Source organism: Acipenser ruthenus, chromosome 51 (genome assembly GCF_902713425.1).
Source record: "Acipenser ruthenus chromosome 51, fAciRut3.2 maternal haplotype, whole genome shotgun sequence".
Taxonomy (NCBI): Eukaryota; Metazoa; Chordata; class Actinopteri; order Acipenseriformes; family Acipenseridae; genus Acipenser; species Acipenser ruthenus.
In genome coordinates, this window is record NC_081239.1 from 645,237 (window position 1) to 668,131 (window position 22,895).

The window sequence follows — 22,895 nt, forward strand, 5'->3', positions numbered from 1 at the left end:
TTCCCAAAAATGTGTGATACCCAGAAGCTGTCAATCCTGCTGGGGGAAGACAAACACACAGCCAGACTGGCCGGTCAATACGTGGAGACCTGTCATAGCCTGAGGGACAGACCGTGAACACGTCACACTAGAGAGGGAAAAGAGAGAGGGAGGGAGGGAGGGATTCTGTTTAATATAGAAAGAGGGAGGGAGAGAGGGAGGGGGTATTGTTTAATTGAGGGAGGGGGGATTCTGTTTAATAGAGGGAGGGAGGGGGATTCTGTTTAATATAGAGGGGGGAAGGGGGTACTGTTTGATATAGAGGGGAAGGGAGGGATTCTGTTTACTGTATTAATATAGAGGGAGGAGGGATACTGTTAGTATTAAGAAAAATTCTTTGTCTGTATATTTGAGTTGGTTATGCCATGTATGTGCTTTGGCAACACAATTATTTTTATTGTCATGCCAATAAAGCCAATTTGAATTTGAATTTGAATTTGAGAGAGAGAGAGAGAGAGAGAGAGAGAGAGAGAGAGAGAGAGAGAGAGAGAGAGAGATAATGGGGTCGGGGTAGTGGGGGGCACTGTGTGTGTGTGTGTATGTGTGTGGGGGGGGGGTAGTGAGGGGCACTGTGTGTGTGTGTGTGTGTGTGTGTGAGGGGGGGTAGTGGGGGGCACTGTGTGTGTGTGTGTGTGTGTGTGTGTGTGAGGGGGCTGGGGGGCACTGTGTGTGCGTGTGTGTGTGTGTGTGTGTGTGTCAGTGTGTGTGTGTGTGTGAGGGGGGGAGGGGGGTGGGGGGGGGCAGATTTACTTCCTGACATTTCTTATCTTCTGCCACTGAAGTTGGAGCGAGAGAGAGAGAGAGAGGTCACCACAGGTCTGATGCTGATGCCAGCATTATTAACTCAATATGAGAGAAACCTGTGATGGGATTTCAAAATAACCAAGATTGACATGTATGGGATGTTTTTAAGGTATATTCAAATATTGATTACTGAGTCCTTTTTTTGAAGCCTTGATTCAAATGCTGCTCCTCGTTTCTTGTTGCCTCCTGTAGATATGTGTAACACAGGCTAGATTAACCAGGGTCTTTGTAGAAGTGAGAGCCAGCACCCTCTAGTGATCGGACGCTTTGGCTCGTTTCTCCTTTAGTTTTGCTGGCATTTCACTGGCGCTGCACTAGAGGGTGCTAGTGCTCACTAATTTAAAGACACTGGCTGATGTAGCCTCCCTCTGCTCTGTGCTGGTGGAGCAGAGCTAGAGAAAGGGAGGCTCTTATACTCTCTGAACATCCTCCCTCTGCTCTGTGCTGGTGGAGCAGAGCTAGAGAAAGGGAGGCTCTTATACTCTCTGAACAGCCTCCCTCTGCTCTGTGCTGGTGGAGCAGAGCTAGAGAAAGGGAGGCTCTTATACTCTCTGAACAGCCTCCCTCTGTGCTGGTGGAGCAGAGAAAGAGAAAGGGAGGCTCTTATACTCTCTGAACAGCCTCCCTCTGTGCTGGCGGAGCAGAGAAAGGGAGGCTCTTACACTTTCTGAACAGCCTCCCTCTGCTGTCTTTTCAGCACCGCTGTTTCAGTCTGTGTTGTCTGTAGAGGCTGAGGATTCACTCAATGTTTCCGGGTGGCTGCAGCGGAAGGCTGAATTCTGTCCAGTGTTATAATGGAGCATGCACCCTTGTTTACTGAGGCTATTTATTACCCATCAGACAGATTCAGAAGCGGTTGTCAGGGCAACCGAGCGCGGGTCTATATATAAGTGACAGGGCATCCAGAGAGGCTGGAATAAAGCAGACAAACACCTGACACATTGGTGGGAACGTGAGTCTGAAAATATACTTCAAAGTACAAACACTGGGAGGGAGAAACGTTCCACCTGCTAGAGCTTCAGACGTCATTATTGGGTTTGTTTGTGCTACTTTCCCCTTGTCTTCTAATGACTTTTGTAATCAGAGTGGCTCCGGACCGGTTCCCCAATACTGAGTGATTCTCATTTTGTTCTCGATCTCTGCCTTTTTCTTTGAGCTTGTCTGGAGAATGCTAACGGCCAGGCGCTGAAGAGCCCTTCTTCATTCCAGACATACCTTCCTGCTCTGCTCTGGACTCGTCTGACCTCAGCACCTCGTCACTGGATCCTCAGCTGATGCGCTATCCTTGCACTATCGCACTGCTAACATGTCACTGTAGATACAACTCGCTGTGATCCTAACTTGTTGCCTCCTGGTTCATATTGGATTCTAGTAGTGTTATTATTATACATAGCATCCTAGTTCATATTGGATTCTAGTAGTGTTATTATTATACATAGCATCCTAGTTCATATTGGATTCTAGTAGTGTTATTATTATACATAGCATCCTAGTTCATATTGGATTCTAGTAGTGTTATTATTATACATAGCATCCTAGTTCATATTGGATTCTAGTAGTGTTATTATTATACATAGCATCCTAGTTCATATTGGATTCTAGTAGTGTTATTATTATACACAGCATCCTAGTTCATATTGGATTCTAGTAGTGTTATTATTTGCACTTGCTGTAAACTACACTGTGTTTAAATATGAAGCTTGCATTGTAACCCTGCGCTGCCCTGTAACACCTGTGTGAGTCTCCTGGGATAAAGCAGGAGTCTGCCAAATACATAAACAAAAAATTATAATAAGGTGACCATGTGACCTTTGAACTCTGCTGACCCGACCTACTCTCCATAAGTCCACACAAACTGGCGCCCTGAGGGGTGGGCTGAGGACTGCTGTGCGATCGCAACACCGCGGACACATATGAGTCAGGGGTGTAACTGACTCAATTAAACAATTTGGAACCGGGTAGTATAGGAGTCGACAGAGCGCTGGCAAAAAGAAAAACAAATGTGTAAACACTGACATCTGGTGGAGAGTCATGGTATTGCACAGGAGGATCCCTGCATCATAAACAAGAATGAGGTTCTCACCATTTTTTATATTTTTTTTAAATAATGGCCTAAAATGTCATTTGTGTGACTTTTTTTTGCGTGTCACTTATTATTTTGTGACATTTTGAGTGGTTCTGGGTTCTGTCGCTCTTCCAATATTAGGTCATTGTATTTTTTCTCTGAATCTGCCTTCACTTGGGTTTACCTCTCTGTGCTTTACAATGCTTCCCTGTGCTTTACCAGACCTCTCTGTGCTTTACAATGCTTCCCTATGCTTTACCAGACCTCTCTGTGCTTTACAATGCTTCCCTATGCTTTACCAGACCTCTCTGTGCTTTACAATGCTTCCCTATGCTTTACCAGACCTCTCTGTGCTTTACAATGCTTCCCTATGCTTTACCAGACCTCTCTGTGCTTTACAATGGTTCCCTATGCTTTACCAGACCTCTCTGTGCTTTACAATGCTTCCCTATGCTTTACCAGACCTCTCTGTGCTTTACAATGCTTCCCTATGCTTTACCAGACCTCTCTGTGCTTTACAATGCTTCCCTGTGCTTTACCACACCTCTCTGTGCTTTACAATGCTTCTCTGTGCTTTACCAGACCTCTCTGTGCTTTACAATGCTTCCCTATGCTTTACCACACCTCTCTGTGCTTTACAATGCTTCCCTATGCTTTACCACACCTCTCTGTGCTTTACAATGCTTCCCTATGCTTTACCAGACCTCTCTGTGCTTTACAATGCTTCCCTATGCTTTACCAGACCTCTCTGTGCTTTACAATGCTTCCCTATGCTTTACCAGTCCTCTCTGTGCTTTACAATGCTTCCCTATGCTTTACCAGACCTCTCTGTGCTTTACAATGCTTCCCTATGCTTTACCAGACCTCTCTGTGCTTTACAATGCTTCCCTATGCTTTACCAGACCTCTCTGTGCTTTACAATGCTCCCCTATGCTTTACCAGACCTCTCTGTGCTTTACAATGCTTCCCTATGCTTTACCAGTCCTCTCTGTGCTTTACAATGCTTCCCTATGCTTTACCAGACCTCTCTGTGCTTTACAATGCTTCCCTATGCTTTACCACACCTCTCTGTGCTTTACAATCCTTCCCTATGCTTTACCAGACCTCTCTGTGCTTTACAATGCTTCCCTATGCTTTACCAGACCTCTCTGTGCTTTACAATGCTTCCCTATGCTTTACCAGACCTCTCTGTGCTTTACAATGCTTCCCTATGCTTTACCAGACCTCTTTGTGCTTTACAATGCTTCCCTATGCTTTACCAGACCTCTCTGTGCTGTATTACACTTTGTTCTTTTACTGTGGGAGGGTTTTATGCAAAATAAGGGTTATAAATATCAATATAAAAGACTAAAGCTGTCGTTTCAAAGAGTTTATAATTTGTTCTTAATTATTTAAAAACACAAACAATAACAAACAAACGTACATGAGCACACCGCGACAACTGGACGCACCTCGACACACAAAAACAAACGCACACATTTATCTCATAAACAAACACCAGCCATGAAGAAACACCGGCAGCCTTAAAACTGCGGTTCGTCGTTCGCCTCCATTTCCCAGAATTCCAGGCGGCCGCTGTAGTCCGTGTGAAGCATCGCCCCCCCACAGAACAGGCAGCGTCCCGCGATCTCCGTGACGGTTGGCTGACCCTCTGTAAAAGCGCTCTCGGGTTTCTCCGGTACCGACGGCGGTGATTCGTTTTTCTGCCGCGTCTTCTCGGTGATTAGCAGCCGCATCACAAATCGGATACAGCCGCCGCAGAGCAATGCCAGCCGGGCGAGAAGCGGTGTTTTCATACCGTAGGACCGGTCAAAAAAGTCCTGTAAAAGGAACAGAAATAAATAGCCTAATAATAATAATAATAATAATAATAATAATAAATAGAAGGTAGTTTGATTTTAAGAGTTTACAAATAAAGACTATTTATTTATTTATTTATTTATTTATTTATTTATTTATTTATTTCACGCTTTCTGAACATTACAGATTACAGTACAGTAATTGGTAAATTGTCCATTTTTAACGACTGAATTGTATTGCAGTTCGAGGTGATTTCCACTAGGTGGCAGGATTACTTTATTAGTGATATTCCCTATTCAGCGCCAAACCTATTACAGTAGTTTATAAGCCATGATATTGATCCAAAATCGAATTTAGGGTCAATAATAATAATAATAATAATAATAATAATAATAATAATAATAATAATAATACATTTCCATTTTAGTTTATTGTGAGTCATTGCAATGTATTATTATTATTATTATTATTATTATTATTATTATTATTATTATTATTATTATTATTATTAATCTGATCGTACCTGCTTTATTAGTAGCCCCAGTTCCAGTAGTAATAGCCACGCTATTTTTCAGCTCTGTAACCCGGACCTGGCAGAGCCGGGACCGCCTCTCTCGTCTCTAACCGGGCCAGACTTCTCCGCACGCCCAGACGGTGGGTTTGAGCCCAGGAAGGAATCAAGGGGACCGGCCGTGATCCGAGTTCGGACCCTTACTTGAGGTGACGGTTTAAAGAGGTTCGGATCACGTAAAGCGCTTCGAGTTTGGATCAGGCGCCAGACTGGGCTTTGACCCGCATTTTGGATTGGATTGGTTGCAAACAAGTTCCGCAGAAGCGCAGGGGAAGACAAGAACGCCGTGCCGCTGCCGGTGTGAAACAACGCGGGGTCGGGCTCAGTTTTTGCCGCTGCAGGAACCACCAGCAGGGTTCGGGTTCTGTGCCTTACTGGACCCGGAGAGGCGTCTTTAACCGGTTCTGGAAAGCAGGTGTAGTATTTTTCTGTGATGTCACTCCCCCCTCTGGATCGCCGGCGCCACCAAGCGTCAGTGGCAAACCAAACCGAAGAAGTGCGTCTTTCATCCAAGGTCAATTGCTCCGGTTCCGGTTCCAGAAGCTCATCGTCTAGTGGGTATCTGAACCGGGTTCTTGACCGTAGTGGCGCCGGGTTCAAACCGTAGGAATCCGGGGATGTCTGCGTGGTTTGGGGACACCATCCAACCTGCGCTATCAGGGGCTGGTCTGGAACCGTCAGCCCGGCGGCTGCGACCGTGAGCCGGCCAGGGACCCCTGTCTGGGTCGGGGAATCCTCCATAGCAAGAAAGGATACAATATATATAAACACAAAGCCATTAAGCGCCATCTCGCTGTCCTTTACTTTGAAACGTCAAAAGTCGAAATGCTTGGTGTTTTTGTTTCATGGATTTTTGATCGTTGGTTGCGATGACGTCACAAACCATGACATTATGATGTCATCGCGGATAAGACCGACGCATACACTCGTCACCCAGCATTGTGTTGCCATGACCCGTGCCTGCCAAACGTTCCATTCCAGTTTCCTGCCATAGACGCATGCGGGATACAGGATAAACAAACTGAACTGTCATCAAATTCTGCCCACCTGATGATACAAATGGATGGAATGAGGGAAAAAAAACAATAACAGGGTGCAAAAGGGGGTCAATTTAAGATCGATAGTTGGCTCAGATTTTGTTTGTCTTTTTTGGACGGGGCCCACTGAAACCCGCCTCCCCTTTAAGAATCCCTTCCCCTTTAATACCCCTGGTCCTTTTGAAATCCAAACTCTAAGCCTTGGATAATGTCAGTATTCCCGGTTGGATTCTGGGAGTATTCCTACACAGCCATTTTCAATCTACATTGGCGTTCATAGCTACACTGCAGGCAGCGCTGATACAGCACGGGAGTCGTGCAGAATGGAGATCGGGGGGCTGCGATGAGACAGCGCTGTTCACTAAAATAATACAGATAACAAGACGCGTTAAGGTGCATAATTAACACGAATAATTACAGAACCGAGCGCCGTTTACCGGTTAGTCCAAGCTGAGTCCTAATCCGAATTGGAGCTGTATAGGAGCTGTCTTTGTTTGGGTTTTTGTTCACCCGGCGAATTTGCAAATACAAGGAGATTCAACTGAAGTGTCGCCCCTTATTGCCTTTGAAATAAAGCATAGGAAGACGAAATCGCGTCACGTTGCCTCCGCAGATTTCTTAAAACGAGCTGCAGGATTTGGAACGGATTTTCCAACGAAATCTGAATATATTATTCACGCATCGTGAGGGACTTTCACTGCTGGATTTCTAATTGTTGGATAAAGCAAGGTACACACAGAACGATTCATTTATTTAGGGATATTTACGACCAAATTGCACCATTTTTTAATTAATATGTCAATGTTGCTGTCTATTACTGAATTGATTATTATTATTATTATTATTATTATTATTATTATTATTGTTATTGTTATTGTTATTATTATTATTACCGGCGTGATTTGTGATATATGCGAGGTTTTTGGTTCGTGTTTACTAATAAAATATATTCTTTATCATATTTAAATATACAATATGATAAACTCTGTTTTGCCAAATGTTATTCAGTTTTCTTGTCTTTATCCTAACGTTTGTAATTAATTTGTTTTATATATTATATTATATATATAAATTCTAGTTAATAAACCAAATCTAGCGGTATTGATTTTGAACTGTCAAACGGGCCGTGTCATAACTAACGTGTATTTCATATTGTAGTTTTCTGTAATAAATACAATTTGAAAATGTATTTAGTGACGTAGTCAAAGGGCAAATTGGGTATATTTACCTTTTAATTAAGCATTTTTTAAAGTGTACATTAATTTGCGTACATTAAATTGTAATATAATTTATGATGAATTAAATACACGCGAAACAATATTACTGTAAATATAGTTATTGGAATTTATATAAGAGTCATTTCTAGGAGGGTTAATGTGTACAAATATAATGTCATTTATGCAATACCAGCTTACTTCGGTCGCTGTCAGTAAGGACACTCGTTAAAAACAACCAGGTTTATGAGACTTTTATATTCTAATGATTCTGCATGGTTATCGCTAGTGACGTTGTTTTCCCAACGTGAATTTATTATTTCACGACTGCGCCTGCGCAAAACTATCAAGCTGTGCAAAGATATAACCGAACCATTACAAAGCAACGGATTGAAGTTTACAGGTGATTTGAAAGACCGAGCGTCCGCAGTATTTATTCATACACTCAGTGGCATCTTTTTTCTCATTTTTGTGTGTATTTTATTTATTTATTTATTTATTTATTTTCCCTGCACGTTTTTGAATGTTGCTGATGGTAGCCCCGTTCGGTGGTGCATTGCAGTCTGTTCAGTGAACGGGAGATTTGAGCGCAGGCTGGAGGGAGCCCCCTGGCGGTTACCGTCAGAACTGCACAGGTGTGAGTTAAGGAGAGCAACGCAATTAGGTACTCGGATGAATCATTTATATACCGCCTGGTCGATGGTGCGTCATTTGCAAGAAACGAAACGGGACGCGGGGGGGGGGGGGAGAGAATGTTTGGTTTTTTTTGTTACTTAAATTATTCATTTTATACGTTCTGTAGGGCAAGATAAATGGGTATCGCTGCTCAATCTCACAGTTTCTGCATTGAAGTTTTTCTCCTTGAATTTGCCCTTGCAGTCCCCTAACTATATTACTCTTTTATCCCCCCCCCCATCCCCCCCCCATCCCTGTAGTGGACTCTTCCTGATTCCTGATCCTCATGTGCCATGTCCACGATGGTTTACCCTCGAGAGGAGAAGCTGGACAGACTGACTCAGGATGAGATCGTGTTAAACACCAAGGCTGTGATCCAGGGGCTGGAGACCCTGAAGAACGAACACAACTCCATCCTGAGCACCCTGCTGGGCAGCGTGCAGAGCCTGGAGAAAGAGAGGGGGAGCCAGGAGGCCAGCAGCGTGCAGGAGAAGACAGGGCTGCTACGCAAGAGCCTGGACTCCATCGAGCTGGGGCTGGGGGAGGCACAGGTACCGGGGAGAGGGGAGAGCCTGGACTCCATCGAGCTGGGGCTGGGGGAGGCACAGGTACCGGGGAGAGCCTGGACTCCATCGAGCTGGGGCTGGGGGAGGCACAGGTACCGGGGAGAGGGGAGAGAGCCTGGACTCCATCGAGCTGGGGCTGGGGGAGGCACAGGTACCGGGGAGAGGGGAGAGAGCCTGGACTCCATCGAGCTGGGGCTGGGGGAGGCACAGGTACCGGGGAGAGGGGAGAGAGCCTGGACTCCATCGAGCTGGGGTTGGGGGAGGCACAGGTACTGGGGAGAGGGGAGAGAGCCTGGACTCCATCGAGCTGGGGCTGGGGGAGGCACAGGTACCGGGGAGAGGGGAGAGCCTGGACTCCATCGAGCTGGGGCTGGGGGAGGCACAGGTACCGGGGAGAGCCTGGACTCCATCGAGCTGGGGCTGGGGGAGGCACAGGTACCGGGGAGAGGGGAGAGCCTGGACTCCATCGAGCTGGGGTTGGGGGAGGCACAGGTACTGGGGAGAGGGGAGAGCCTGGACTCCATCGAGCTGGGGCTGGGGGAGGCACAGGTACCGGGGAGAGGGGAGAGAGCCTGGACTCCATCGAGCTGGGGCTGGGGGAGGCACAGGTACCGGGGAGAGGGGAGAGCCTGGACTCCATCGAGCTGGGGTTGGGGGAGGCACAGATACCGGGGAGAGGGGAGAGCCTGGACTCCATCGAGCTGGGGTTGGGGGAGGCACAGGTACTGGGGAGAGGGGAGAGAGCCTGGACTCCATCGAGCTGGGGCTGGGGGAGGCACAGGTACCGGGGAGAGGGGAGAGAGCCTGGTCTCCATCGAGCTGGGGCTGGGGGAGGCACAGGTACCGGGGAGAGGGGAGAGAGCCTGGACTCCATCGAGCTGGGGCTGGGGGAGGCACAGGTACCGGGGAGAGGGGAGAGAGCCTGGACTCCATCGAGCTGGGGCTGGGGGAGGCACAGGTACCGGGGAGAGGGGAGAGAGCCTGGACTCCATCGAGCTGGGGCTGGGGGAGGCACAGGTACCGGGGAGAGGGGAGAGAGCCTGGACTCCATCGAGCTGGGGCTGGGGGAGGCACAGGTACCGGGGAGAGGGGAGAGAGCCTGGACTCCATCGAGCTGGGGCTGGGGGAGGCACAGGTACCGGGGAGGAGGAGGGGAGAAGAGGAGGGGAGGGGAGAAGAGAGAAATAATGTACCCTAGGCCATTTATATAATTTAAAAGTGATAACAATTTGTATTACAATAATTAAGAACAATACTAAAATCCAGAAACAACAGGGGTCGGAACAGATCCCCAGTTCACCTCCTGAAGTTGCAGACAGTTCTTTCACACTGCGCTGCAGCGCTGGGTTTCAGCAGATGCTCGCTCCCCTCTCTGGTGCAGGTGATCGTCGCTCTGTCCAGCCACCTCAGCGCGGTGGAGTCGGAGAAGCAGAAGCTGCGTGCCCAGGTGAGGAGGCTGTGCCAGGAGAACCAGTGGCTGCGGGACGAGCTCGCCAACACCCAGCAGAAACTGCAGAGGAGCGAGCAGAGCGTGGCCCAGCTAGAGGAGGAGAAGAAGCACCTGGAGTTCATGAACCAGATCAAGAAGTTTGACGACGACGCTGCCTCCCCTTCCGTGAGTCTCGGACAAGGCTGCGGCCGGTTACAATGGCATTGTGGGGTTTGTAGGTCGTTGCCATTAAATGGCATTGTGGGGTTTGTAGTTTGTTGCCATTACAATGGCATTGTGGGATTTGTAGTTTGTTGCCATTACAATGGCATTGTGGGATTTGTAGGTTGCCATTACAATGGCATTGTGGGATTTGTAGTTTGTTGCCATTACAATGGCATTGTGGGATTTGTAGTTTGTTGCCATTACAATGGCATTGTGGGATTTGTAGGTCGTTGCCATTACAATGGTAAGCAAACAAAATCTCTTATGACACTGATACATGATGACCATCTGTTATCAGTTGTTTCACTAGGTGAACTAGGTGCTTGACAAGGTATGGTCTAGCCTTTGTAATAAAAACTCTGTGGCTGGCTGTTGCTGGTAAATCTACATTCAAACTATGTAGAGCTGATCAAATATTTCCAGTGACCTAATATACTGTCCTGTCAAGGATTGTGGTTAATTTGTGTTCAGTCATTCCGCTCCGCTCCTGTAGATGGCAGTGTTGTAAAATTATCCCACCCAGTACAAGAGTAATCCATGGCTTTTGAACCCGTGTTTCCTCTCAGGATGAGAAGGGCGCGGAGACCTCCAAGGACAGTCTGGATGACCTCTTCCCCAATGATGATGACCAAGGGCAGGGTAGGTGTTCTCAATCAGGTCTGGGAACAAGACTCCTGTTGCACAGCAGTGTGATCCATTCCAGGTTTTACTACGACCAGCTTGATCAGCCCCAGTGTGTCTAGCTAACAAGCTCAGGTGTGTCTGATTATTAAACTCCTAGTGAAACCAGGACTGGATCACACTGCTATTCAACGGGAGTCTCATCTCCATCCCTGCAATGTTTACTCTGTGTGTGTGTGTGTGGAGTTCTGATCTCCTGACAGTCTCTCTCCCTCTCTCTCTCTCTTTCAGCACAGTTTGTTTGTGTGTGTGTGTGTGTGTGTGTGTGTGGAGCTCTGATCTCCTGACAGTCTCTCTCTCTCTCTCTCTCTCTCTCTCTGTCTCTCTCTCAGCCCAGCAGCACAGTACAGTGTGTGTGTGTGGAGCTCTGATCTCAATGACAGTCTCTCTCTCTCTCTCAGCACGGTGTGTGTGTGTGTGTGTGTGTGTGTGTGTGTGTGGAGCTCTGATCTCCTGACAGTCTCTCTCTCTCTCTCTCTCCCTCTCTCTCTCTCTCAGCCCAGCAGCACAGCAGCGGCGAGGCTGCAGCCCAGCACGGTGTGTGTGTGTGTGTGTGTGTGCGTGTGGAGCTCTGATCTCCTGACAGTCTCTCTCTCTCTCTCTCCCCCCCTCTCTCTCTCTCTCAGCCCAGCAGCCCAGCACGGTGTGTGTGTGTGTGTGTGTGTGTGTGCGTGTGGAGCTCTGATCTCCTGACAGTCTCTCTCTCCCTCTCTCCCCCCCTCTCTCTCTCTCAGCCCAGCAGCCCAGCACGGTGTGTGTGTGTGTGTGTGTGTGTGTGTGTGTGTGTGTGTGTGTGTGTGTGTGCGTGTGGAGCTCTGATCTCCTGACAGTCTCTCTCTCTCTCTCTCCCCCCCTCTCTCTCTCTCAGCCCAGCAGCCCAGCACGGTGTGTGTGTGTGTGTGTGTGTGTGTGTGGAGCTCTGATCTCCTGACAGTCTCTCTCTCTCTCTCTCTCTCTCAGCCCAGCAGCACAGCAGCGGCGAGGCTGCAGCCCAGCACGGTGTGTGTGTGTGTGTGTGTGTGTGTGTGTGTGTGTGTGTGTGTGTGTGTGTGTGGAGCTCTGATCTCCTGACAGTCTCTCTCTCTCTCAGCCCAGCAGCACAGCACAGTGTGTGTGTGTGTGTATGTGGAGCTCTGATCTCCTGACAGTCTCTCTCTCTCTCCCTCTCTCTCTCTCTCAGCCCAGCAGCACAGCAGCGGCGAGGCTGCAGCCCAGCACGGTGTGTGTGTGTGTGTGTGTGTGTGTGTGTGTGTGTGTGTGTGTGTGTGGAGCTCTGATCTCCTGACAGTCTCTCTCTCTCTCAGCCCAGCAGCACAGCACAGTGTGTGTGTGTGTGTATGTGGAGCTCTGATCTCCTGACAGTCTCTCTCTCTCTCCCTCTCTCTCTCTCTCAGCCCAGCAGCACAGCAGCGGCGAGGCTGCAGCCCAGCACGGTGGGTATGAGATCCCGGCTCGGCTCCGCACCCTCCACAACCTGGTGATCCAGTACGCCTCCCAGGGGCGCTACGAGGTGGCCGTGCCGCTCTGCAAGCAGGCCCTGGAGGACCTGGAGAAGACCTCGGGCCACGACCATCCCGACGTGGCCACCATGCTCAACATCCTGGCACTCGTCTACAGGTCAGGGGTCAGGGGTCAGGGACTGCACTTGCAGAACTATTGTTATTTTGTTACTTATTTGGCAGACGCCTTCATCCACTTACAGGTGCTACAGGGTTTAGTATTGAGACTTTTTATTTATTATATAGGGGGGGGCAGCAGTGTGGTGTAGTGGTTAGGGCTCTGGACTCTTGACCGGAGGGTCGTGGGTTCAATCCCAGGTGGGGGGACACTGCTGCTGTACCCTTGAGCAAGGTACTTTACCTAGATTGCTCCAGTAAAAACCCAACTGTATAAATGGAATTGTATGTAAAAATAATGTGATATCTTGTAACAATTGTAAGTCACCCTGGATAAGGGCGTCTGCTAAGAAATAAATAAATAAATAATGCAATTCAATATTTAAATGCAGTATAATTATTTAAATAGATCTATAACTCTGACTCTCTATCTCTCTCTCTCTCCCTGCTGTGTACTGCGTTCGTCTGACCTACACACAGTGTCATTTAGTTTCGTATTTATTTGTCTTTATTCAATTTGGCAGTGAAGTATCTGGGGAAAACCACACAGCGGCGTGGAATTCAATATGTTCACGTAACATTATTCAGCAGCTCTCATTCGACTTCAGGAAACCATAGTAGTTCAATCTACAGGGGGACGCGAAACCTTTGGTCAGAGCTGTGTGGCTGCAGACCCAACGCCTTTCTTTCTCCCTTCTGATAGGGACCAGAATAAATATAAGGAGGCTGCCCACTTGCTGAACGACGCTCTTGCGATCCGAGAGAAGACGCTGGGAAAGGATCACCCTGCGGTGAGGAGAGAGACGCGTGTGTGTGCGTGCGCGTGTGTGCGTGCGCGTGTGCGTGCGTGCGTGTGTGTGTGATGAGTAAATAACTGGTGAGCAATGTTTTTTTTCAATGGGCTCATCCGTTTTGATATTTCTTGCCAATACACGGTCTCTTGACCGGAGGGTCGTGGGTTCAATCCCAGGTGGGGGACATTGCTGCTGTACCCTTGAGCAAGGTACTTTACCTAGATTGCTCCAGTAAAAACCCAACTGTATAAATGGGGAATTGTATGTAAAAATAATGTGATATCTTGTAACAATTGTAAGTCGCCCTGGATAAGGGTGTCTGCTAAGAAATTGCTCGCTGGAGATTATCAAAAATACTGCGTGAGATAGTGTGTGGTAAATGAGACTTGAATGTCCACCCACAGGGTTGATTCGTTTTCAACGCGCCTGTGTTGTGATTTTCAGGTAGCAGCCACTCTGAATAACCTGGCAGTGCTGTACGGCAAACGGGGGAAATACAAGGAAGCCGAACCGTTGTGCAAGAGAGCCCTGGAGATCAGGGAGAAGGTAGGGACTTCACCAGGGGCTGCCTGGCCCCTCACCCCCCTTCTTAGCACTGCATCAGGGGGAGGGAGGCTTGAGAGGGGTGGGGGGTAAGCTCTATCGCTACTGCCTTTGTGAATTTTTCAAAAAGTAATTAGCGGGGGTTCTGAAAAATATAGCGTGGCACGTACCCACGTGTTGCTACAACTGTTTACCTGAGATTTCTTTTCTTTGTGAACATCCTGACAACTTTTTACGCTTTATAGCTTTAAAGTCTGTTTCAAAGCTCTTTTTAAAATGTCCGCTCTAGTGCACTGGGGTTTGAGATCTGTCCTCTAAATCAAAAATAATAATTGATTGGGGTGTTTTAATAGACATTATGTCTGCTAATGATGGTCAAATCGTGTTGAAATGTCAAAATCTGGTAACGGAATTCCTCGGAAATCGCGGAATTTTCAGACTCCCGCGGAATTCGCAGTGTTCCACGGATTCTCTGTATTCTGCAGCCACATCATCATCATAATAATCCTAAACAGACTGCTAAAGGGACCTGAAGTATTCTACTTTTGTTAAATTTAATAACATATTCAAAAAAAACTTGGAGTTGATGAAAGACTGGAGTTGAGGCTTTGAAAATGGGGCTCAGTTAAAATCTTCATGTTCTGTGATGATTTTAATGACAAGACGACATATTCGAAAGGGAGTACTTGACCCGTAAACAGATATGATTTATGCCGACTTCATTTATAAGCTGTTATTAATACAAATCCTAAACACACAAGACGCTCCGCAGAACACTCCACAGATGTCTACTTAATAAATAATGCTGTTGCGTATTTCCCCCTCGGATTTGCTGTGCCTCTGGTGACGTGTGCGTTTGTGTGTCAGGTTTTGGGGAAGTACCACCCAGATGTGGCCAAGCAGCTGAACAACCTGGCCCTGCTGTGTCAGAACCAGGGCAAGTACGAGGAGGTGGAGTATTACTATCGCCGCGCCCTGGAGATCTACGAGTCCAAACTGGGATCGGACGACCCCAACGTGGCCAAAACCAAGAACAACCTGGTGAGCCCAGCTGGTACCGGGCCAGCTTCATCAATCCCTTAATAACCTGGCTTGAGAGTTCACCCCACACTGCCAGGAGGTCTAGCTTCCCTACAAGTGTCGGTTTAATCGATTTTAATACAGGATAAGACTCCCGTTGCACAGCGGTGTGATCCATTCCAAGTTTTACTGCTACCAGCTTGATCAGCCCCCAGTGTGTCTAGCTAACAAGCTCAGGTGTGTCTGATTATTAAACTCCTAGTGAAACCAGGACTGGATCACACTGCTACGCAACGGGAGTCTTATTTCTATCCCTGAAACAACTTGTAATGGTCTTTAGTAGATAGGGACTGCTTTGAGTAGAGCGATATATTTAATGATAATATTAAAGTAGTAGATACATAGATGCCAGATAAATGCTTCAAAAGATTGTAAAGTAGCCTGACCTGAGTGGGTTAAGAACTGGTTTGTCGGTATGGCTCGATTAAGGCGGCACAGCTCTGCATGATCTGGATTCGGACTGGGTTTAATGGGGCTTCTCTGTGTGTGTTTCCAGGCCACCTGTTATCTGAAGCAAGGCAAGTTTAAGGACGCTGAAGCTCTGTATAAAGAGATCCTGACCCGCGCTCACGAGAAGGAGTTCGGATCAGTCAACAGTAAGGCCCGGTTCTGTCTCCACTGCTTTCGTCAGCGAGTCCGGTGTGATGGGTTCTAACCACGCAATAGAAAGAACTGATCTCTTATCTGTAGTGCAAGGGTTAGAAACTCACACCAGAACTCCCCTCAATGAAGACTAGTATTATTAATATTGAAATGATCAGGAGCCAGGAGTTTGAGCAGGGTTACAAACTCACACTAGCCCTGCTGCTGCTGCTGCTGCACCCAGTCCTGGGGTTCAGAGCTCCCCTCAGTGAAGTCTAGTATTATTATTATTAATATTGAAATGATCAGGAGCCAGGAGTTTGAGCAGGGTTAGAAACTCACACTAGCCCTGCTGCTGCTGCTGCTGCTGCACCCAGTCCTGGGGTTCAGAGCTCCCCTCAATGAAGTCTAGTATTATTATTATTATTATTATTATTATTATTATTATTATTATTATTATTATTAACATTGAAATGATCAGGAGCCAGGAGTTTGAGCAGGGTTAGAAACTCACACTAGCCCTGCTGCTGCTGCACCCAGTCCTGGGGTTCAGAGCTCCCCTCAATGAAGTCTAGTATTATTATTATTATTAATATTGAAATGATCAGGAGCCAGGAGTTTGAGCAGGGTTACAAACTCACACCAGAACTCCCCTCAATGAAGTCTAGTATTATTATTATTAATATTGAAATGATCAGGAGCCAGGAGTTTGAGCAGGGTTACAAACTCACACTAGCCCTGCTGCTGCGGCACCCAGTCCTGGGGTTCAGAGCTCCCCTCAATGAAGTCTAGTATTATTATTATTAATATTGAAATGATCAGGAGCCAGGAGTTAGTGTTGCTTCAAGGTTTTACTGTAAATATTCATGTTTGTTTTTATTTTTTTCCCTCTCCTCCTCCTCCTCTCAGGTGACAATAAACCCATCTGGATGCATGCAGAGGAGAGGGAAGAAAGCAAGGTAAAACAACCGGACCGTCAACACAGTGCGTCGCTGCGGCTGTGATGCAGGGAGCAACGGGCGGGCTGGTCTGATGTCTGTGTTTTTTTTTTTTGTTTAGGATAAGCGCAGAGACACGGGTGCCTACGGGGAGTACGGAAGCTGGCACAAAGCCTGTAAAGTGGACAGGTACAGTAAGATTATATTTAATATCTACAGCTGTAGGGATGTGTCATTGATATCCCTTATACACCCGCCTGCATGAAAACACCTCTGCGTGTGAGAATTTCCGTCAATTAAATTAGACCATCGCTAATTTGTCTTTTTGACAATTTTCCAAGATCCGGTTCCAGCAGTTTGATTTTCGTAAACGCAAAAAATCTGAACTCCAGAAGTGAAGGGTGCTCTAATACCTGTAAGGTTTGAATGGGTTTATTTTGTCTCTAAAACTTGACCTGTGGATTTTTTTTCATCTTCCAGCCCTACAGTCAATACCACTCTGAAAAGCTTGGGGGCACTATACCGGCGCCAGGGCAAACTGGAAGCAGCAGAGACTCTGGAAGAGTGTGCCACCAAGACCCGCAAACAGGTAGCATTGAGAGCTCTGGTTACAACTGAGGGACTGGGAGGGAGGGAGGGAGGCAGTGTGGCTCTAGTGGAGCTGAGGAGGGACTGGGAGGGAGGGAGGCAGTGTGGCTCTAGTGGAGCTGAGGTGGGACTGGGAGGGAGGGGAGCAGTGTGGCTCTAGTGGAGCTGAGGAGGGACTGGGAGGGAGGGAGGCAGTGTGGCTCTAGTGGAGCTGAGGAGGGACTGGGAGGGAGGGAGGCAGTGTGGCTCTAGTGGAGCTGAGGAGGGACTGGGAGGGAGGGAGGCAGTGTGGCTCTAGTGGAGGTGAGGAGGGACTGGGAGGGAGGGAAGCAGTGTGGCTCTAGTGGAGCTGAGGAGGGACTGGGAGGGAGGGAAGCAGTGTGGCTCTAGTGGAGCTGAGGAGGGACTGGGAGAGAGGCACAAAAAACTTGAACCAGAGGATACACAGCTGGAAATTAAGTGGACACAGGCAGAGGGCAGGAGACGGTTCTTTACACAGAGAATGGTGAGGGTTACCAAGGGTTACCAAGGGTTACAAGCCACGTTGTTGATTCTGAATCGCTCAGATCCTTGATCAGTCAGCTGTTTGGAACCGGACGAGCGCTGAGGGGCTGAACGGCCTCCCCCAGCTCGTCGGTTTTGACTCCAGTTTGCCGTCATCGAGCCCCTCCTCTCTCCCCAGGGAATGGACGCCATCAACCAGACCAGGGTAGTGGAGCTGCTGAAGGACGGGGCCCCGGCAGGGGGGGAGCGACGGCAGAGCAGGGAGGGGCTGAACGGGCCTGGGGGGTCCAGAGGGGAGAACCAGACCGACGGGGAGGAGGGGGCCGAGTGGACCGGGGTGAGGATGAGAAAAGAAATCAATATAATCAAGAGCGACAGCGATCGGCATGAAGAGAATTGGTGCGTTTTTCATTTTCCAATATGCTTTCAAAATTCAACATGTGACTTCTCTTGCTCTCTCTCTCTCCCCCTCTCTCTCTGTCTTCCCCCTCTCTTCTCTCTCTCTCTCTCCCCCTCTCTCTGTCTTCCCCCTCCTCTCTCTATCTGTCTTCCCCCCTTTCTCTTTTCTTCCCCCCTCTCTCTGTCTTCCCCTTCTCTCTCTCTGTCTTCTCCCTCTCCACCCTCTCTCTCCACCCTCTCTCTCTGTCTTCCCCTTCTCTCTCTCTGTCTTCCCCCTTCTCTCTCTCTCTCTCTCTCTCTCTTCCCCTCCTCTCTTTCTCCTCTCTCTCTCTCTATCTCTCTCTCTCTCTCCCCCCTCCCTGCAGGATGGCAGCGGTGTCCTGCGCAGGAGCGGTTCCTTCGGTAAGATCCGGGACGCTCTGCGCCGGAGCAGTGAGATGCTGGTGAAGAAGCTCCAGGGCAGCTCCCCACAGGAGCCTCGCAACCCAGGGTGAGAGCACCTCGGGGCTGGGCAGGAGGCGGAGAGGCTGAGGGAACGCAAGGCCACTGTGTGGCTTGGGAATTTAGGAGGCTGTTGTGGAGCTGTTGGAGTTTTTAGCAGTTGGTGATCCCACCGCTGCCACCAATGCAAGGCTGCAGAGTAGCTTTTGTAAGAGCAGTAAACAATCTCTGGGAAGCAGAACTGTGAAATATTTCAGAGTTTTTTAGAACAGGTGACTCGAGAGCTCTGTGTGATGTTGTAAGAAACTACAGAGCTATGATGCCAGTTCAATCCCGGCTGAGCCATTGACTCTGTGTGTGTGTGTGTGTGTGTGTGACCCTGAGCAAGTCACTTCACCTCTTTGTGCTCCGTCCTTCGGATGAGACGTAAAACAAACGAGCTCCTATTGGAAGTGACTCTGCAGCAGCAGCAGTTGTTGATGAAGCATAGTTCACCCCCAAGTCTCTATAAGTCACTTTGGATAAAAGCGTCTGCTAAATGATGATGATGATAATAATGATAATAATAATAATAATAATGATTGAATCGGCAGCTGACTAGCGGTTTGGGATTGGGGTTCAATCCCTCCGCTAACCTCCTTGTTTTTTTATCCTGCAGAATGAAGCGAGCCAGCTCCCTTAACTTCCTCAATAAGAGCGTGGAAGACCCAATCCAGGTACGACCGCAGCTTTTGAAATCCTCCTAGAAACTCCATGACAGTCGTTTTGACTGGGAGTCTCTCTCCGTGTCGTCCGTGTTTGGAATCGGTTTTGATTGCTGTGCTTCTGTTGCTGGGTGATGTGAACTCCACTCTCAAGTGGGAAAGTGTGAAGGATTCCTGAACTGATTTTGCAGGTATTAGGCATGGAAATAATCTCTCACAGATTTCTAAAGAAGACTTTTTGTCTTTTAAAACAAATTCTACAAGCTGCGTTCTTTCAACAGGAAATGCAGCAAGGAAAATACTGCAAAATATTCTTTTTTTATTCGGGTTCAAAGACAATGATGTCCGACTGCCTGATTTTATTTATTTTTTTAACAATTTTTCTTTCTCGTTCCAGCAGTCTGCCAGCAGCCTATCCGAATCCAGGGGACTGAGCGCCAGCAACGTAGACTTATCAAGACGCAGCTCTCTGATTGGCTGAAGAGGGAAGGCCCTCCCCCAGGTGTCCCCGAATCCCGCCTGACCGAAACGCCAACATTCCCATCTTCCGGGGAAAATAGAAAATTAAAACAAACACATTTTTTTTAATTTATTTATTTTTTTTTATTTAAAATGTCTTTTGCCTTTTTGACCCCCCCCCCCCCAAAAAAAGTTTTTTTGCCATGACTTGCACAGCTCACAAGAGCTGTCTACTGTATTTAACAAGTTTTTACTGAAACAACAAAGCCAGAAAGCCATAAACACAGTACAAATCAGCATGCTGCTTGTATTTAATAGACCAGAAGTGTTTTTTTAGGGGTTGTTTTGGTTGGATAGTGGCCCCTAGTGGTGATTCTGTATATTGCATTGTGACGGGAGCGCTCACTGAGCGTGCTCAGAACGGAGTCACCAGGTTGGTACCAGTCAGTACAGATTAAAATGGATTTTAAACACATTAGTTACTGCACAGAGTTAAAGACCTCTCTGTTTGTTAGCATTCAGGTAGTCACCTGGAGAGAGAAATTGTCAACGCCTTCTTTACTGCCACTAACCAACCAGTTGCTTCCCCCTATTTGACTGACATGCCTTGCAGCCAGTAACATGCACCTAGGAAGGGCGACAGACCGACAAGGCGAAAGTGTGCTGTATTTATTTTTAAGTGATAAAAAATGTATATTTTCTCTCTTCTTTCAGAAATAGGAAGTTTTTACGAGGAACTACCTATTACACAGCAGTCTGGAAATTTCATGGGAGTTGTGAATCATTGATTCTATAGACAAAAATAGCTAGAATGTGTGCATCTTTCAAAACTCCACGTTTTGAGATCAAGATGGCGAACGGAGCTGGCTTAGTGCCAGTAAAAACAAAGTCTACTGGCATTTGTTTCAGCCTCTTTGGCTACTTGGCTTCCTGTGAAAAACACACCACAGTGTTTGTTTAAAAGAAATATATACAGCTTAAAAAGCACACACACACACACGAAAGGCATGAGCCAATGTGAACGCTTCTCTCCTGCAAATGTAATCACTATCTAGTCAAACGGTTTAAAACAATAAACATACTGCTGTAGAATTGTAAAAAGTTTAGTGGTTAGAAATGCTGTAATTATGATAAGCCGAACCTTGAAACAAAAGGAGGAGTTGTGAGATGATGGGAATGCTTATAAACGATGACTGGAACTGAAATAATTACGTTGGAAGCAGCTTCGATGGAATGCCATTGGGGTGCGTTTGCAGAACATGTCTGTTGTCGCGTCATATTTTTTCCATGTGTGTAGAATCTCAGGAATGAATATAATATTAAGACACACCTGAGCTTGTTACCTAGACACACTGGGGGCTGATCAAGCTGGTAGCAGTAAAACCTGGAATGGATCACACTGCTGTGCGATAGGAGTCTGATTCTTTACCAATGGATTAAACCTTTATCGTATTAGCTGACACAGTGCCATTAAAGCGAATTAAGCATGAGAGTTAACCAGAAGATTATAAGCATAAATGAATGATTACAGGGATTGAAATATGATTCCCATTCCATAGCAGTTTGATCCATTCCTGGTTTTACTGTATGAGTTTAATAAGACACACCTGAGCTTATTGCCTATAAACACTGGGTCTCACTTGTTATAAGACCTGGAATGGGTGAAACTGCTATGCAATAGGAGTCTTAGTTTGAATGCTCCACATGCAACACTGCCCCCTAGTGGGAGTTACCGCTTGATAGCTGGCTTCAGTCTGCAGCAGGGGTGAGCAATTCCGGTCCTGTTTTTTGTTCCAACTGTACCCTAAATTAATTGGTCCAATTAAGTAATTAGGGTACAGCTGGAACAGAAACCAGTAGGAACATGAAAATGAGCATTCAACACACGTGGAGGATAAGACAATAGACAAGCTCTGAAAATACTAGCACATCCATTAAAGGGGAGTCAGCTTCTATAGTCAATAGCTCATTTTTGGACGGCAAAACTCCCCTTTAAAAGACCCTCGATTTTCAAATGCTAGTTAATTCAAAAACAAATATGTGAATACAGTTGCTTATATTGAATCACACGTGCATTTGAATTATTGTCTGTATATATAGGTATAGATTATTATTATTATTATTATTATTATTATTATTATTATTATTATTATTAATTATTTTAAAAAAAAATTGGGGGGTGCATATAGTATGGCGTTTGTTTACAGCCGACATCTCTAGTTTAAAACAGAATTTCTGCAAAATCAGATCTTCAAAACCAAGTACGTATTACCCACTTAAAGGCATGCATTTATTGTGTTTGATAACTGACAAAGGATTCTTTGAAAAAAACAAAAAAAAAAGTAGCCTTGGACACATTGCCTAAATATTGCACCCCTACCTTTCTCAAAAGTTAAAGGAGACCTTGCAACCCCCGACCTATTGCATAGTGGTATGCCACGACCCCCCTCCCGCTATGGTTTCTTCTGATTTTGCATAATTCCTGTTGTGATCTGAGTCTCTTGTCCCTGCAGTGTGGAGGTGTAGCGACGCGCAGGCGCCAGTCACGATCACGTGGTTCCCAGACCCCAAAGCGCGACTATTTTAATAAAAAGGTTCAATAAATATCCAGTTTGCAAAACGATCTGTTCATTTGTGATCGTGTCTTATTTACTGTTGCCTATTTTCGGTTTCAAAAAAAAAAATTAATGGATTTTTTATAAGAGATAGTTGGGACGCGCATCTTATGTTTTTTTTTTTAAACCTGTGGTCCTGGGTTCAAATCTGTCTCCAAAGTTGCGTATGTATTAGTAAGCGCCAGCGCCATCTAGTGCTCAGCAAGAGTATTGCCAGAAAAAGTAAAATTCAAAATTCTGTTCATGAGAGATGGTTGACGTCACACAAGCTGCTGGACTCGGGTGAAAGCAGCTTACCACAGATTTATAATATATATATATATATATATATATATATATATATATATATATATATATATATATATATATATATATATATATATATATATTGCATCATAAAAAACGTATTGGCAAAGTAAACCAAATTTGAAGTAACTGTAACAGCTGTAGTTCAATCCTTGTTTTTTTGTCTGACCGGTTAAATTGTTAGTTGATTGAAGGACCAATGCCAAAAAAAAAAAAAAAA

The 22,895-nt window shown here is 46.6% G+C and overlaps 1 protein-coding gene across 3 annotated transcripts; it reads left to right on the top strand.

Annotated features, from left to right (window-relative positions):
- Positions 1-6,551: 6,551 nt before the first annotated feature.
- Positions 6,552-22,377, top strand: LOC131722798 (kinesin light chain 2-like). Of its 3 annotated transcripts, none has more exons than XM_059015915.1 (16): positions 6,552-7,045; positions 8,466-8,756; positions 10,153-10,386; positions 10,992-11,064; positions 12,501-12,723; positions 13,426-13,513; positions 13,961-14,062; positions 14,927-15,100; positions 15,636-15,735; positions 16,631-16,680; positions 16,781-16,848; positions 17,140-17,248; positions 17,930-18,088; positions 18,516-18,640; positions 19,250-19,307; positions 19,696-22,377. In XM_059015915.1, exons 2-16 carry the CDS (start codon positions 8,499-8,501, stop codon positions 19,774-19,776), a joined length of 1,902 nt encoding a protein of 633 aa, XP_058871898.1. In that variant the 5' UTR covers positions 6,552-7,045; positions 8,466-8,498; the 3' UTR covers positions 19,777-22,377. The 3 variants fall into 3 exon arrangements, with proteins under 3 accessions (XP_058871898.1, XP_058871897.1, XP_058871896.1); XM_059015914.1 differs by having other exon boundaries at positions 6,552-6,709; positions 19,693-22,377; XM_059015913.1 differs by having other exon boundaries at positions 6,553-7,045; positions 19,693-22,377.
- Positions 22,378-22,895: the final 518 nt, after the last annotated feature.